We start from the raw sequence: 12,396 nt of genomic DNA on the forward strand, positions 1-12,396 counted from the left end.
GAATTAGATAAACAAATATGATTGTATCTGAATCAATATCAGGGCTAGACCCATCCTATTTAACTTATGAGAATTAATCATTCCCAGTGGATCCAGTGTCAAGGAACTTGGAGCACAGTTAGACCTGGAACTCTTGCAAGATTCAGGTCATCCTGATCTGAATCCACTCTTTAAAAATTGGATTTGTTTTCAGGTCAATGATGACCCAAACCATATCCAGCCCGTTCCATCCTGAGCCTGGTGATCCTGTACCCTTGAGCCAACCTCATCAGTTGGTTACTCTAGTGCAGATGGGTCAGCAGCCAATGAGGGTGGTGCCACCAATATCGGTTTCCGCATTGCCAGATTGGACTAAGAAAGGCATCTACACAGCTGGGTCAAATCGAGTAGGTCAAACAGGTCATACAATGGACTCAAGGCTCAATGATATAATCACATCTTTATCCAGGTTGAACCTAAGGGCTTTCTTGGTTATTTGCCATTCATCCAGTTTGAGCCCATGGACTCCATACCATTACGTCCCAAACTCACTATTAATTCCATATAAGATAAAGCCCAGAATACCATTGGTCAGCATGGGTGAAGTGGTTAAGGCACACGAAGATGAGTGCTTAAGCTGGAGGACCAACCTGCATCTACCATTCCTCACCACACATCTCACTTAGGAACTGCAAGAGTGGGGCTCACAAACATTTCCATCAAGTGAGATGTTCGCGCTAGGGATTTAATATAACCGACAATCAGTTATATACAATATGACCTGATCTCCTCTGATGATGCGGCCCTTTGTGGCTTTAGCATAGGGATTGGCATGCATATGACCAAATGAGGTGCTGGTAGGTGCATCATGGCATGTGAACAACTTTTGAGTATCATCCTGGACTTAAATGTTCCAATAAGTAAATTCAACATGTCTCTATCAGCTGGGACAGCGGATCCCGTGATCGGAGGAAGCTCGACCACCTGACCCACCTCACATCAATCATGCGAGAGCATATGGCCATGGGCCCCAAAAACACGGCGCTGATGACACATGGCCTGCCCCCATTGCCTATCGCAGTGTCGAGCATGATTGCTATGGTCACCTGATCCACTATCGTATCAGCTGATCTTTTAACCCATCCCAGTGTACATGCTATATAAAGTGATTACAAACATAACCATTATTCACCTAGAAAATGTTTTGACTCATGCTTGAACAAAAGCATTCTCTGAGGAAATCATACAACCAAAATGCATGCCACATGCATTTTTTTTAAAAAGTTTTCTAACAGAGGCTATAAGTTTAGTGGAAAATGGTAACCAAAACTCCAAAATTTTCCTAGAACTGTATCACATGGTTTCATTGATCATGCTCTGAGAGAGGAGTTATCAGATATGGTTCGTCTTTGTAGCCTGAATACAAGGGTAGGTCAAGGGATTTGTCTGCGATCCTTCTGTCCTCATTAATTCTCTCAATCAGGTCATTGAGTGAAGGGAAATTCGCCTGACAGTAGTCATGGAAGAAAATGGTTTAGAATCTACAAATGCAATCAAAAAATTCAGATTGGGAAAACACTACCTGAGGTCTGATGTAGCCAACGATAGCGAGACGAAGCTCTTCGCCATAGAAATCCTCGTTAAAATCGTGAAGCAGCCAGGGTTCCTGAAACAGTATATTCTTAGACAAGAAGATTTTGACCATCTCTTATAGTCAAGTTGGATTATAAACTGCCACTTTCAAGACCAACATAGTTTATATTCCTAGGTCAGCTGAATCAATAGCAAGAAGGAACACGGGTTGTTGGACTCCAAGTTTAGCTTAAAGGACTGCCAGAAAATACATGGAGTGGGGGCAAGGTTGGGAAAGCAGCTGCAAGAAACCATACAGAGGCTCCATTGAAAATTCTTTATAAGCCAAATAGCTAGCTATTTTAAGCATATTAATTGGTCTAGGAGATGAGAGAAACCATGAGTTTTCTTAGCTGTCACTGTCAACACTTAATCGTTATCATGAATGTTATCAAACCAACTAAATACTTACAACAGTCTTTTCAGCATTGTTAAAGTATGGGTTCCAACCAATGCTCATCACCATCTTATAGATACCCCGAGTAGAGAGTCCAGCCCAGCCAAAATACACACCTGAGGCGTGCAGTGAAAGAATATTCAAAAAGCCATCTGGAAATATATTTGCTGCAAAACAGTAAAGACCATAAGCATCCGGTGATATATTAGCTGGCAAAACAGTAAAAATTCCATATGTGCGATTGTACAACTTTACTTTAAACAGATTGCTCCTGACTAGACTGACACAACATGCCTCAAATACCTCAAAACATCATAATGGTCCTGTCATACAATTTGTGCAGCAAACTAGAGATTACATTATTCTGTTTCTGATAAGGACTCGTATGTGTGAAAACAATTTTATGCAATACAAATGTTCTGAAAGTGTAATTCCGCCTGTGTATAACTGTTTAGTTATACACTGCCGGTCCCAAGCCCGGATAAAGGAGGAGGGTTGTGGTAGGCTCGTGACAGTCAGCATAAAAACTTAGTCATACCCTATGAATATGAACCAATATGAGAATTTTGTTGGGGCGTTCCCTACTGAGCGACGCGCTGTACTCTATAGGCACGGAGGCAGTGATAAATGGGCAAGGGTTGCTAGGTTGTCGCCCGGAAGCGACGTGTCACACCGGCGCCCGGGTGTGGTGTCAAATAGGCAAGGGTTCTCTCACTTTGTTGGATGGGTGGGGGTAAAGAAGTTAGTCCAAGACCATAAAATTAGGTTAGCTACTTTGAACGTAAGTTGGTAGAGTTAGTAGATGTTATGTATAGGAGAAAGATTGATATTTTATGTCTACAAGAGACCAAATGGGTAGGTGAGAAGGCAAAAGTGATAGAACCTCGGGGATATAAGATTTGGTATACAGGAATAAATAGAAATAGGAATGGAGTAGGGATTGTTATCAGTCGTGAGTTTATAGATAATGTAGTTGAGGTCCATAGGAAGGGTGATAGGATTTTACTTATTAAATTAGTATTAGGTACGGATATTATTAATATTATTAGTGTTTATGCACCTCAAGTAAGTTTAGATGATTCCATTAAGCGTCAATTTTGGGAAGATTTAGATAGAGTAGTACAAGGGATATCTTATGGTGAAAAGCTTTTCATCGGCGGTAACCTTAATGGACATGTAGGCATTAGTAGGGATGGATTTGAGAGTATCCATGGAGGCTATGGTATAGGAGAAAGAAACGAAAGTGGAGAAAGGATTTTAGATTTTGGTTTGTCCTATGATATAATCTTAGCAAACACTTGGTTTAGGAAGAGGGAGTCTCACCTAGTAACATTTAAAAGTGAGGTTAATACGAGTCAGATAGATTTTTTCCTACTTAGAAAGAGACATAGGGGTTGTTGCATCGATTGTAAGGTTACACCGGGAGAAAGTGTAGCTACACAACATAGAGTATTAATTTTAGATCTTAGAACTAGACAATGCCGCAAAAGGGATAGACATAGGATAGATCCTAGAATTAAGTGGTGGGCACTGAAAGGAGCTAAACAAAGAATGTTTATAGAGCAGGTAGTTAAGGAAGCTGAATGGTGTCTCGAGGAGGATTCAGAATCAATGCGGAATAAGATAGCGGGTGGCATGAAAAAGGTGGCTAAGGAGGTATTGGGTGAGTCTAAAGGCAGTGCACCGCTAAGTAAGGATACATCATGGTGGAACGAGGATGTCAAATTAGCTATTAAGGTTAAAATAGAGTGTTATAGAAATCTAAGTAAGAGTCGTGATAATGAGAATTTTGAGAAGTATATGATAGCAAAGAAGGAAGATAAAAAAGTAGTTCGAAACGCGAGGGATAAGGTATATAAGGAGGTTTATGACAAGTTGGACACCAAAGAGGGCAAGAAGGATATTTATAGGCTTGCAAAGATGAGAGATAGGAAATCGAGGGATCTGGGTATGATTAGATGTATCAAAGATGAAACACAAAGGGTTTTAGTCAAAGATGAGGAGATTAAGGAAAGATGGAAAGATTATTTTGATAAGCTATTTAATGGAAGTCATGTTCAGGATCTTGGAGACTTGTCCATTCCTTTTCATGAGATGAATCGTGACTTCATGCACAAGATTCAAAAGAAAGACATTGCAGAGGCTTTGAAGAAAATGAAATCAAGAAGGGCAGTTGGCCCCGATGGTATACCTATCGAGGCTTGGAAATGCTTGGGAGAGAAAGGTTTAGAATGATTGACAAATCTTTTTAACAAGATTTGGCGGACAAATAAGATGCCTAATGAGTGGAGAAAGAGTACTTTGGTGCCTCTATATAAGAATAAGGGTGATATACAAGATTGCACAAACTATCGTGGTATAAAACTCATGAGTCATACTATGAAACTTTAGGAGAGGGTGATTGAGTCTAGGTTGAGGAAGGTTGTCATGATATCGGAGAATCAATTTGGTTTTATGCCTGGAAGATCAACTATGGAAGCTATACATCTTCTTTGATAACTTATTAAGAGAAATAGAGAGAGGAACAAAGATTTGCATATGGTTTTTATTGATTTGGAGAAGGCATACGATAGAGTACCTAGGGACGTTTTCTGGTGGACAATGATGAAGAAAGGTGTTTCTCTCAAGTACATTAGTATAATTAAGGATATGTATGAAGAAGTAGTAACCAATGTCCGCACTTGTGGATGGGTGACAACCAATTTTCCTATAACGGTTGGGTTATATCAAGGATCTGCTTTAAGCCCTTTCCTATTTGCTATAGTGATGGATGAGCTTACGAGATCAATTCAAGAAAATGTGTCGTGGTGTATATTGTTTGCTGATGATATTGTTTTGATTGATGAGTCTACAATTGGGGTTAATGCTAAGTTAGAATTATGGAGACAGACATTGGAAGCAAGAGGTTTTAAGTTGAGTAAGAGTAAGACAGAATATATGGAATGTCAGTTTAGTAAGCAACGAAGTAGTGATGAGAGTGTAGTGAAGCTTGGTGAGCAAGAAATACCGGTGGATGATTGTTTTAAATATTTGGGATCTATCATTCAAAAGTATGGAGAAATTGATGGAGATGTAAATCATAGGATAAAGGTTGGGTGGATGAAATGAAAAAGTGCAACTGGAGTGTTGTGCGATCGTAGAATGCCATTGCGGTTGAAGAGAAAGTTTTATAGGACGACTATTAGGCTCGCTTTACTATATGGTACGGAATGTTGGGCTGCCAAGAGACATCATATTTAAAAAATGAGTGTAGCTGAGATGCGTATACTTAGATGGATGTGTGGAAATACAATAAAAGATAAGATTCAGAACGAGGAGATACGTAAGAAGGTAGGTGTTGCACCCATTGAAAATAAGATAAGAGAGAATCGTTTATGGTGGTTTGGACATATTCGGCGAAGGCCTAATGATGCTCCAGTTACAAGGATGGAGAAATGGGAAAATATATTAGTTAAAAGAGGTCAGGGTAGGCCTAAGAAGACTTGGATGGAGATGATAGAAAAGGATATGAATGCTTTGAACCTCACCGAGGACATGGCATTGGATAGAAATGATTGGAGGAGAAGGATTCATGTGGAAGACCCAAAATGATTTTCTTTGTTGGTTCATATCGCCGACCCCAATTGTTTTGGGATGAAGGCGTAGTAGTTGTTGTTGTAGTAGTAGTTGTTGTTGTTGTTGTTGTACAGATGTTCTGAAAGTGTGTTGTAAGTCTCCATTTGCCATCTCATACATCAAAAGCTCCTTCCAAATGGCCTTATACCAGTGGTGCCATCTTTGAGACTGACAATCCAAATGGCAGTTGGATTGATAGCTTGAAGCAGCATCAAAAGCCACACAAAGATAGTGGTACGACCCAATGCATGACATGAGCTCGAGGAATTAGAAGAATAGATATGTACCCAGTAGTTCATTATTTTGAAATATCTTCACTTACCTGTAGGAATTCCGAGAACTTTTGAGCCACGACCATAGCCTTTAATAACATGACCTCCAATGTACCAGGGCTCGATAGGTAAAGTACCTTCAACCCCTGTATTTGAAATCCAAAATAACATTCACTATTACCTGGAAGAAGCAAAATGAAATACAAAAGACCAATTTTTCGGGAGAAGAAAAAACAAGGTCTACTGAAGGTACTAATTGCATACAATCCTCAAACAGTGGTAAGCCCCACTTCTCAAGATGCAAATCCAGCAGAGAATTGATGACCTCATCTGCAGAGCTGTAAAGATGGGTTTGATTTGGAATAGAAGGGACAGCAACAACCTTCATTCCAGCAGCCTTACCAGCTGTAATGCCTGCTCTGAGGAAAATGGTGATCAGGCATCAATTTCGGGTTACAAGCCCAAATAGGGATACAGCAGATTAATTATGAACCAGTGATGCATAGAATCTTTTATAGAAAATAGTATACACATCAGTTATTTTTGAAATTTCATAAATTTAGGGGGATCATAATTGGGGAAAAGAACAAAGTAATAAGCTCCTTATTGAGTGACTAGTGAATGGCAAGGCAGAGATGACATCGTCATACATCTTGATATTCACATGATAAAAATTGTCCATAGAGGATTGATGGTAGAGTGAAAACTAATCACCTTATCAAAAAGATAGATCCACAATATTTCTACAAATATGCAAAGTTGTATAATTCATGGAAGTTATAAGCAACAGTTTCAGGCTGCTGGAAAATCGGTGATTTATCACCTCATGAAAGCAATGCATATTTCACTCTACAGTTCTAGAAAAATCACATCAATCATCATCCAATTTATGGAAGCAGACCTCTAAATGAATTAGCAACATGATGAAATATGATCATAGATATTCTCAAGGTTATACACTGATATCAGCTATTCCATTAAATGCTGTTATGCTCTCACTGTTGGCAAGTATATACTGGAAAATTTAACACCAGAATGGGCATCAATCAATATCCCTAAAAAAAAATGCACACTTTTCTCCAATGTGGTTTTCAAACTGTCCCTTGTAATAATGAGCCTGGTTCTTCAAATAATGAAGTAGGATTTATCACTAAGGGATTTCTTACAGTGAATCTTCAACAACCAGGCAGCTGGAAGGATCAGCATTCAATCTTTTAGCAGCTTTGAGAAATCTAAGAAAACAAGCCACCTTGAAAGTTCGATGCTAAAAATAATAAATTTTAATACATGAATTATTTAACCAACATAAACATAAAAAGAAATTTAATCTTTTGTAACATGAGACTCACATTTCAGGTGATGGTTTACCCTCTTGCACTTCATCACCACCAATGATGACAGAAAAGGACTCTTTCCATCCTATATGCAGACAAATATGAAACAAATAAAGGAAAACTAAACTAACAAATATTGATAATAAAATAGTGTTTGCGTGCAATCAACACTTCTTGCATTAGAAAATTCCAACTAAAATGATCATGGTTAGCAAATGAGACATAACACAATGATATGACATCTTCTGTTCTATGCTGGCCTTAGAGGAGTTTGAAGCTAATGCAATCCTCACACTGTGATTATGCAAATGTTTGATAAGCCAGTCAGCACCTGGAAGTGCACTTATTTTCGACCAACTGAAACAATCAAATGCCAAGTGAGCTATCAAAGCATACAGCAAATTCTTCACTCAGTTTCACGATGGCTGCGGATAACAATAGCAAATAATAAGATCTTGTGACAAACAACAACAACAACTACGCCTTCATCCCAAAACAATTGGGGTCAGCGATATGAACCAAAAAAGAAATTCATTTTGGGTCTTCCACATGAATCCTTTTCCTCCAATCATTTCTATCCAATGCCATAATAAGATCTTGTGACGTTTGAAATAATTTTCAAGTTCCAATTCCAATGTAATACACCTGATGACATGACCGGATGACCACCCAATATTTGCCATTCCTTCAATTTTTTTAAATGCAGTCATCAACGAAAATAAGAGGTTGCACTATAAACAATGAAATGAATGAATCATACCAGTCAGCAAAAAATGGGGCAATTTCAGCCATGAATTCTTCTGCACTAATGGCAGCTGCAACTTCCATTTGTGTCTTCCCTATCCTATTTAGTACTCCTCTGCCATCCCATTTCTTTCCATACTTAACCAAAAATACTCTCAATACATCATCCACAATTCCTTCTGCAAAGGACAAGAATGTGTTTGAAACGGACAAGTGCATTGATAAACCATTCTTAAAACCACTACAAAGATATACATCATCTGTTTAGTATAAAGTATTGCAAACTATGAAACAAATTGCAAAGCAGCTTTTTCACAATAGTGGCAGATAGGAAGGCTCATGTACCTGTGTTTATAAGAGTTCCATCTAAATCGAGAATAACACATGAAACAAGCCTCCTTATTGAAGGCGTCATGGCCGTCACTTTTGTGGCTTCAGTTATTTGACAAAGACGCCCATGTAACTGTAACATATAATACAAGCTCAGAACAAGAATCCTTTATGCTACATCAAACATATAAAAATATTTCTGATGCAACCCAAGCACTTTGGGCACAACTCAAGTTTTACGAACCAATCATCCCGAGTTTAGCGTGAAACTGCCAAGAAAGAAACTAGTTCTGATGATTCAAGATGCATACAACGCATTTTATAAACCATTTAGCTACTGTTCCAAGGACATCAAGCAGAAAATATAATCGCGACATAATATGCAGATGGAAAACATAACAGTTTTAGGATCAAATAGAAGTATTTTTCTTGCGCTGCTGAAAATTCAGTGGCATTCAACTAATTCAGCATAGTTTTCCATACTATCGATAAGCCTTTTCAAGATTTCTCGGTGTGCCATTTTCAAATTCCATCTATGCACTTATATGAAAAAGCATTTCAATAATGTTACATGGATATTTGTTACCCAACTCGTTAATTTGGTCCACAAAAAAATATACGCAGTATTGATGAATGTTTTCAGAACTACGAGTCCTAATGTTCTTTAAAAGACAAATGATCATATTGAACCATTCGATCAAATGACAAGGAAACCAAAACCACCACAAATTTACATCCAAATCCTTCTATTTATCCAATCGAATTGCATGCAGAACTCCCGGAAAACTCACCACCAAAAAAGACTTCAAAATTTCCACACAGAATTGCGTAGTTTTTTTTTTTCTTTTTGGATTCACAAGCTGAGGTTAGGCAGACACCTACCAGTTCAGAATTGCGTACTTAGTGATACCAAATAATTCGAAAGTATACCCAAGATCGATCAACCACTACAAATCCGTTTGTTCTCGTCAATTCATTGAAGTTCCCATCAAATTCTCGCATACCCAATTAAATTTTTTTCAATAAGACATACAAACTAATATCCCATAGCAATCCCAACACACACACACACACACAGAGAGAGAGAGAGAGCAGCAAAGGAGAAAAGACAACCGAGGCAGAGAAGCAAGAAGAAGCACGCACACGCGTTACCATCATGAAGAAAAGGTCTAGCAGAGTTCGCAGCAGACGCAATAACGGTTCCGGGAAACAGGGCCAACCATGAGAAGAAAAGGTGGGCCCCCCGGCAATACATTCAAGTTTAAACAACCCCTCTTCTTGACCTGTTGGCTATAGAGTTTTTAACACAACCAAACTTCAATCCACTCATCTGCAGGCACGAGTCTTTATTTTACTAGTTGATTTAAAACATGAAAAAAGTTATTTCAGAAATAAATAGAGACATATACGATGACATACAAAAACCTATAAGCACGAATCTTTTAAAATCTTTTCTTCTACTTCATCTCATCAGTGCATAAAAAGTTTAAAGCTCTTTTGTCTTAAATGACTATTATGTCTACTTATCGAAAAAACATTTTTATGTTTTAGACATGGAAGATAACTTATCATATGCTGAGACGATAAAACTCATCTAAGTCAACAGACTGGGTAAAAGCCATGAACGAGAAAATTGAGTCTAATGAGAAAAATCAGGTCCGAAAATTGACTGAATTATCTAAGAAAAGAAAAGTCATTGGATGTAAATGAATAAAAAAAAAATTTAAGTCTGATGATAACATTGACAAATTTAAAGCAAAACTAATTGCTAAGAGTTTTTCTTAGAAAGAAGAATTAGATTATGTTGACACATATTCACATGTTATAAAATTTGCCTCAATAAGAATAATTTTTGCAATTGTAGCTCATTACGACCTAGATCTACATCAAATGGATGTTAAAACCATCTTTCTTAATGATGAGCTGATTAAAATAATATTTATGTAACAACATAAAGGGTTTGTAATCAAAGGCAAAGAAGATAAAGTATATAGGTTGAAAAAATCCTTATACGTACTCAAACAATCACTACGTTAGTGGTACTTAAAATTTCATAAGGCTATCACATTATTAGGCTTTGTGGCAAATAAATTTGACCATTGTGTTTAGATCTGAAAAAATAAGAGTGAATTTATCATTCTCTCAGTATATGTGGATGACATTCTTCTAATTGAAAATAACAATGATATGAATGTCAAAACAAGGTCATGGTTAAATTCTTAATTCAAAATGAAAGACATAGGAGAAGCATCCTATGTTCTTGGAATTAAAATCACTCGAGAAAGAAACTCCAAACTTTTAAGCCTGAGCCAAAAAAGGTATCTAAATCATATACTCAAGAAATTTAAAATTAGTGATTGTAAGCCAGTTAAAACACCTGTGGTAAAGGTATCAAGTTGAGTAAGAATGATAGTCTAGGTGATGGACATAAAAGGCTAAATGTCCCTTATCCACAAGTTGTTGGAAGCTTGATATATGCTATGCTATGCACAAGGCCTGATATCAGCTTTGTTGTTGATCTCGTTAGTCGTTACCAGAGTAATCCTGGTTGGCTACACTGGCAAGAAGTAAAAAGAATATTTCAATATTTAAAAGGGACTATAAACTTGAAACTATGTTTTCAAGTTGATTCTTTATAATTAACTTTGTTGGCAACAAAGATAATAGTAAATCAACCTCTGGATATGTTTTTCTCCTCAGAGAAAAAGCAGTTTTCTAGTCTTGTAAGAAACAATGTTACGTAGTACAACATACTCAGGAAGCTGGATATATTGCATGCAATACAACTGTTATATTTATCGTTTGGATAAGTCACTTCATTAATGATTTGAAGTAAGAAATAACCAATGGGCCAATCTAAATTTATTCTGATAATCAGGTTGTCATCTCTCTTATGAAGAGTGAAGCTAATAATTTAAAAAGTAAACATATAATGGTAAATACCATTATATTCCTGATATGATTAAAAGGAATGAAATCAAAGTCAACTATGTACCTATGTCTGATATGATTGTTGATCCTTGAACAAATGGCATATTAGAGAAAATATTCTCGAAACATATATCATGTATGAGATTAAGATATGTCTATCAAAGACATGTTTGGATAAAAAACTGAAAAATATAACTCATTCAAGAAATATTGATGCAAGAAAAATACTCTAATAGCTGGAGGCTAAATCCTGCATCTTGATTTGTTTCACATGGCCAAGTGAGAGATGTTGATCTGATGAGATCTCCATGGCCATGTTTCACGAAGTCTCACATCTTGCTTTTAGTGCCCTGCTCCGTATAACTAGTTTTTATTTTGTTTTGTGGGAAAATAAGTTGACTTGGATGCTTAAAGATTGTTTCTGACAATCTCCAAGTTAAAAAAATACCAGACATGTGGCAGCAGGTGACTATTGATATCAGACACACGTTTATAGGTATAATCGTTAATAACTCAAAATTGACTGAACAAAACACTGATATGTTTTCAATAGGACTTCTGTTGTTTAAGAAAAGTTAATAACTGGGGTCAATGTTTCAGTTATCTGTGATCATCTAAGTCTTGGATTGAAGACTGGATTGCCCTACATCTGGCACAGATAACCCAGCAACCCCTTAGTTTACTTAAGAAAGAGTACAAGGGCATCTTCTGGCAAGAGAAAATCATTTCCTTCTCTCCTATAAAATCAAGTACATAGATCACATGTAAGAATTTAAAAATAAAACAAAAAAAAATTGGAAACCCACTTATCAAACTGCACTTTATTTTAAAAGCAAATTTTTAGAATTTTAAAAACTTATGTTTTTATTTGTAAATGCTATGACCAAATATTCTCTTGTTGAATATAGTGGGGTCGCCGTCAGTGAATATGAATCAATCATGAATACACATTCACGACAGACATGTCGATTCCATTGATAGAATGCGATGCTCATGTCGAGACTCCAAGAAAGTTTGAGAGGATGATTAGTCATATTGAAACTATACGAGATGCTCAGTTGATTACTTGGTAAGACAATAGCTTACCAAACAATGATCAAAAACTGGTTTGAGAGGATGATCAGCCGTACTAGAATTATGGCATGGCCTAGAATACTACTGG

At 37.0% G+C, this 12,396-nt stretch overlaps 1 protein-coding gene across 1 annotated transcript; it reads right to left on the reverse strand.

Annotated features, from left to right (window-relative positions):
* Window positions 1-984: 984 nt before the first annotated feature.
* On the reverse strand, window positions 985-9,570 carry LOC149819312 (bifunctional riboflavin kinase/FMN phosphatase-like). The gene is made up of 11 exons (XM_089985132.1): window positions 9,447-9,570; window positions 8,319-8,436; window positions 7,990-8,152; window positions 7,467-7,586; window positions 7,245-7,325; window positions 7,062-7,127; window positions 6,160-6,314; window positions 5,946-6,041; window positions 2,024-2,175; window positions 1,562-1,645; window positions 985-1,486 (listed from the first exon to the last, which is right to left on the reverse strand). The coding sequence occupies exons 1-11, from the start codon at window positions 9,459-9,461 to the stop codon at window positions 1,343-1,345; spliced, it is 1,194 nt and encodes a 397-aa protein (XP_089841258.1). The 5' UTR covers window positions 9,462-9,570; the 3' UTR covers window positions 985-1,342.
* Between the last annotated feature and the right edge of the window lie 2,826 nt (window positions 9,571-12,396).

Source organism: Nuphar pumila, chromosome 13 (genome assembly GCF_984573655.1).
Source record: "Nuphar pumila chromosome 13, dmNupPumi1.hap1.1, whole genome shotgun sequence".
Lineage (NCBI taxonomy): Eukaryota > Viridiplantae > Streptophyta > Magnoliopsida > Nymphaeales > Nymphaeaceae > Nuphar > Nuphar pumila.

Coding starts and splice junctions, on each gene's coding strand:
- LOC149819312 (XM_089985132.1), bottom strand. Junction 7,128..7,244: donor GGTAAACCATCACCTGAAAT/GTGAGTCTCATG, acceptor TTGTTTTCTTAG/ATTTCTCAAAGCTGCTAAAA. Junction 1,646..2,023: donor ACAATGCTGAAAAGACTGTT/GTAAGTATTTAG, acceptor ATACTGTTTCAG/GAACCCTGGCTGCTTCACGA.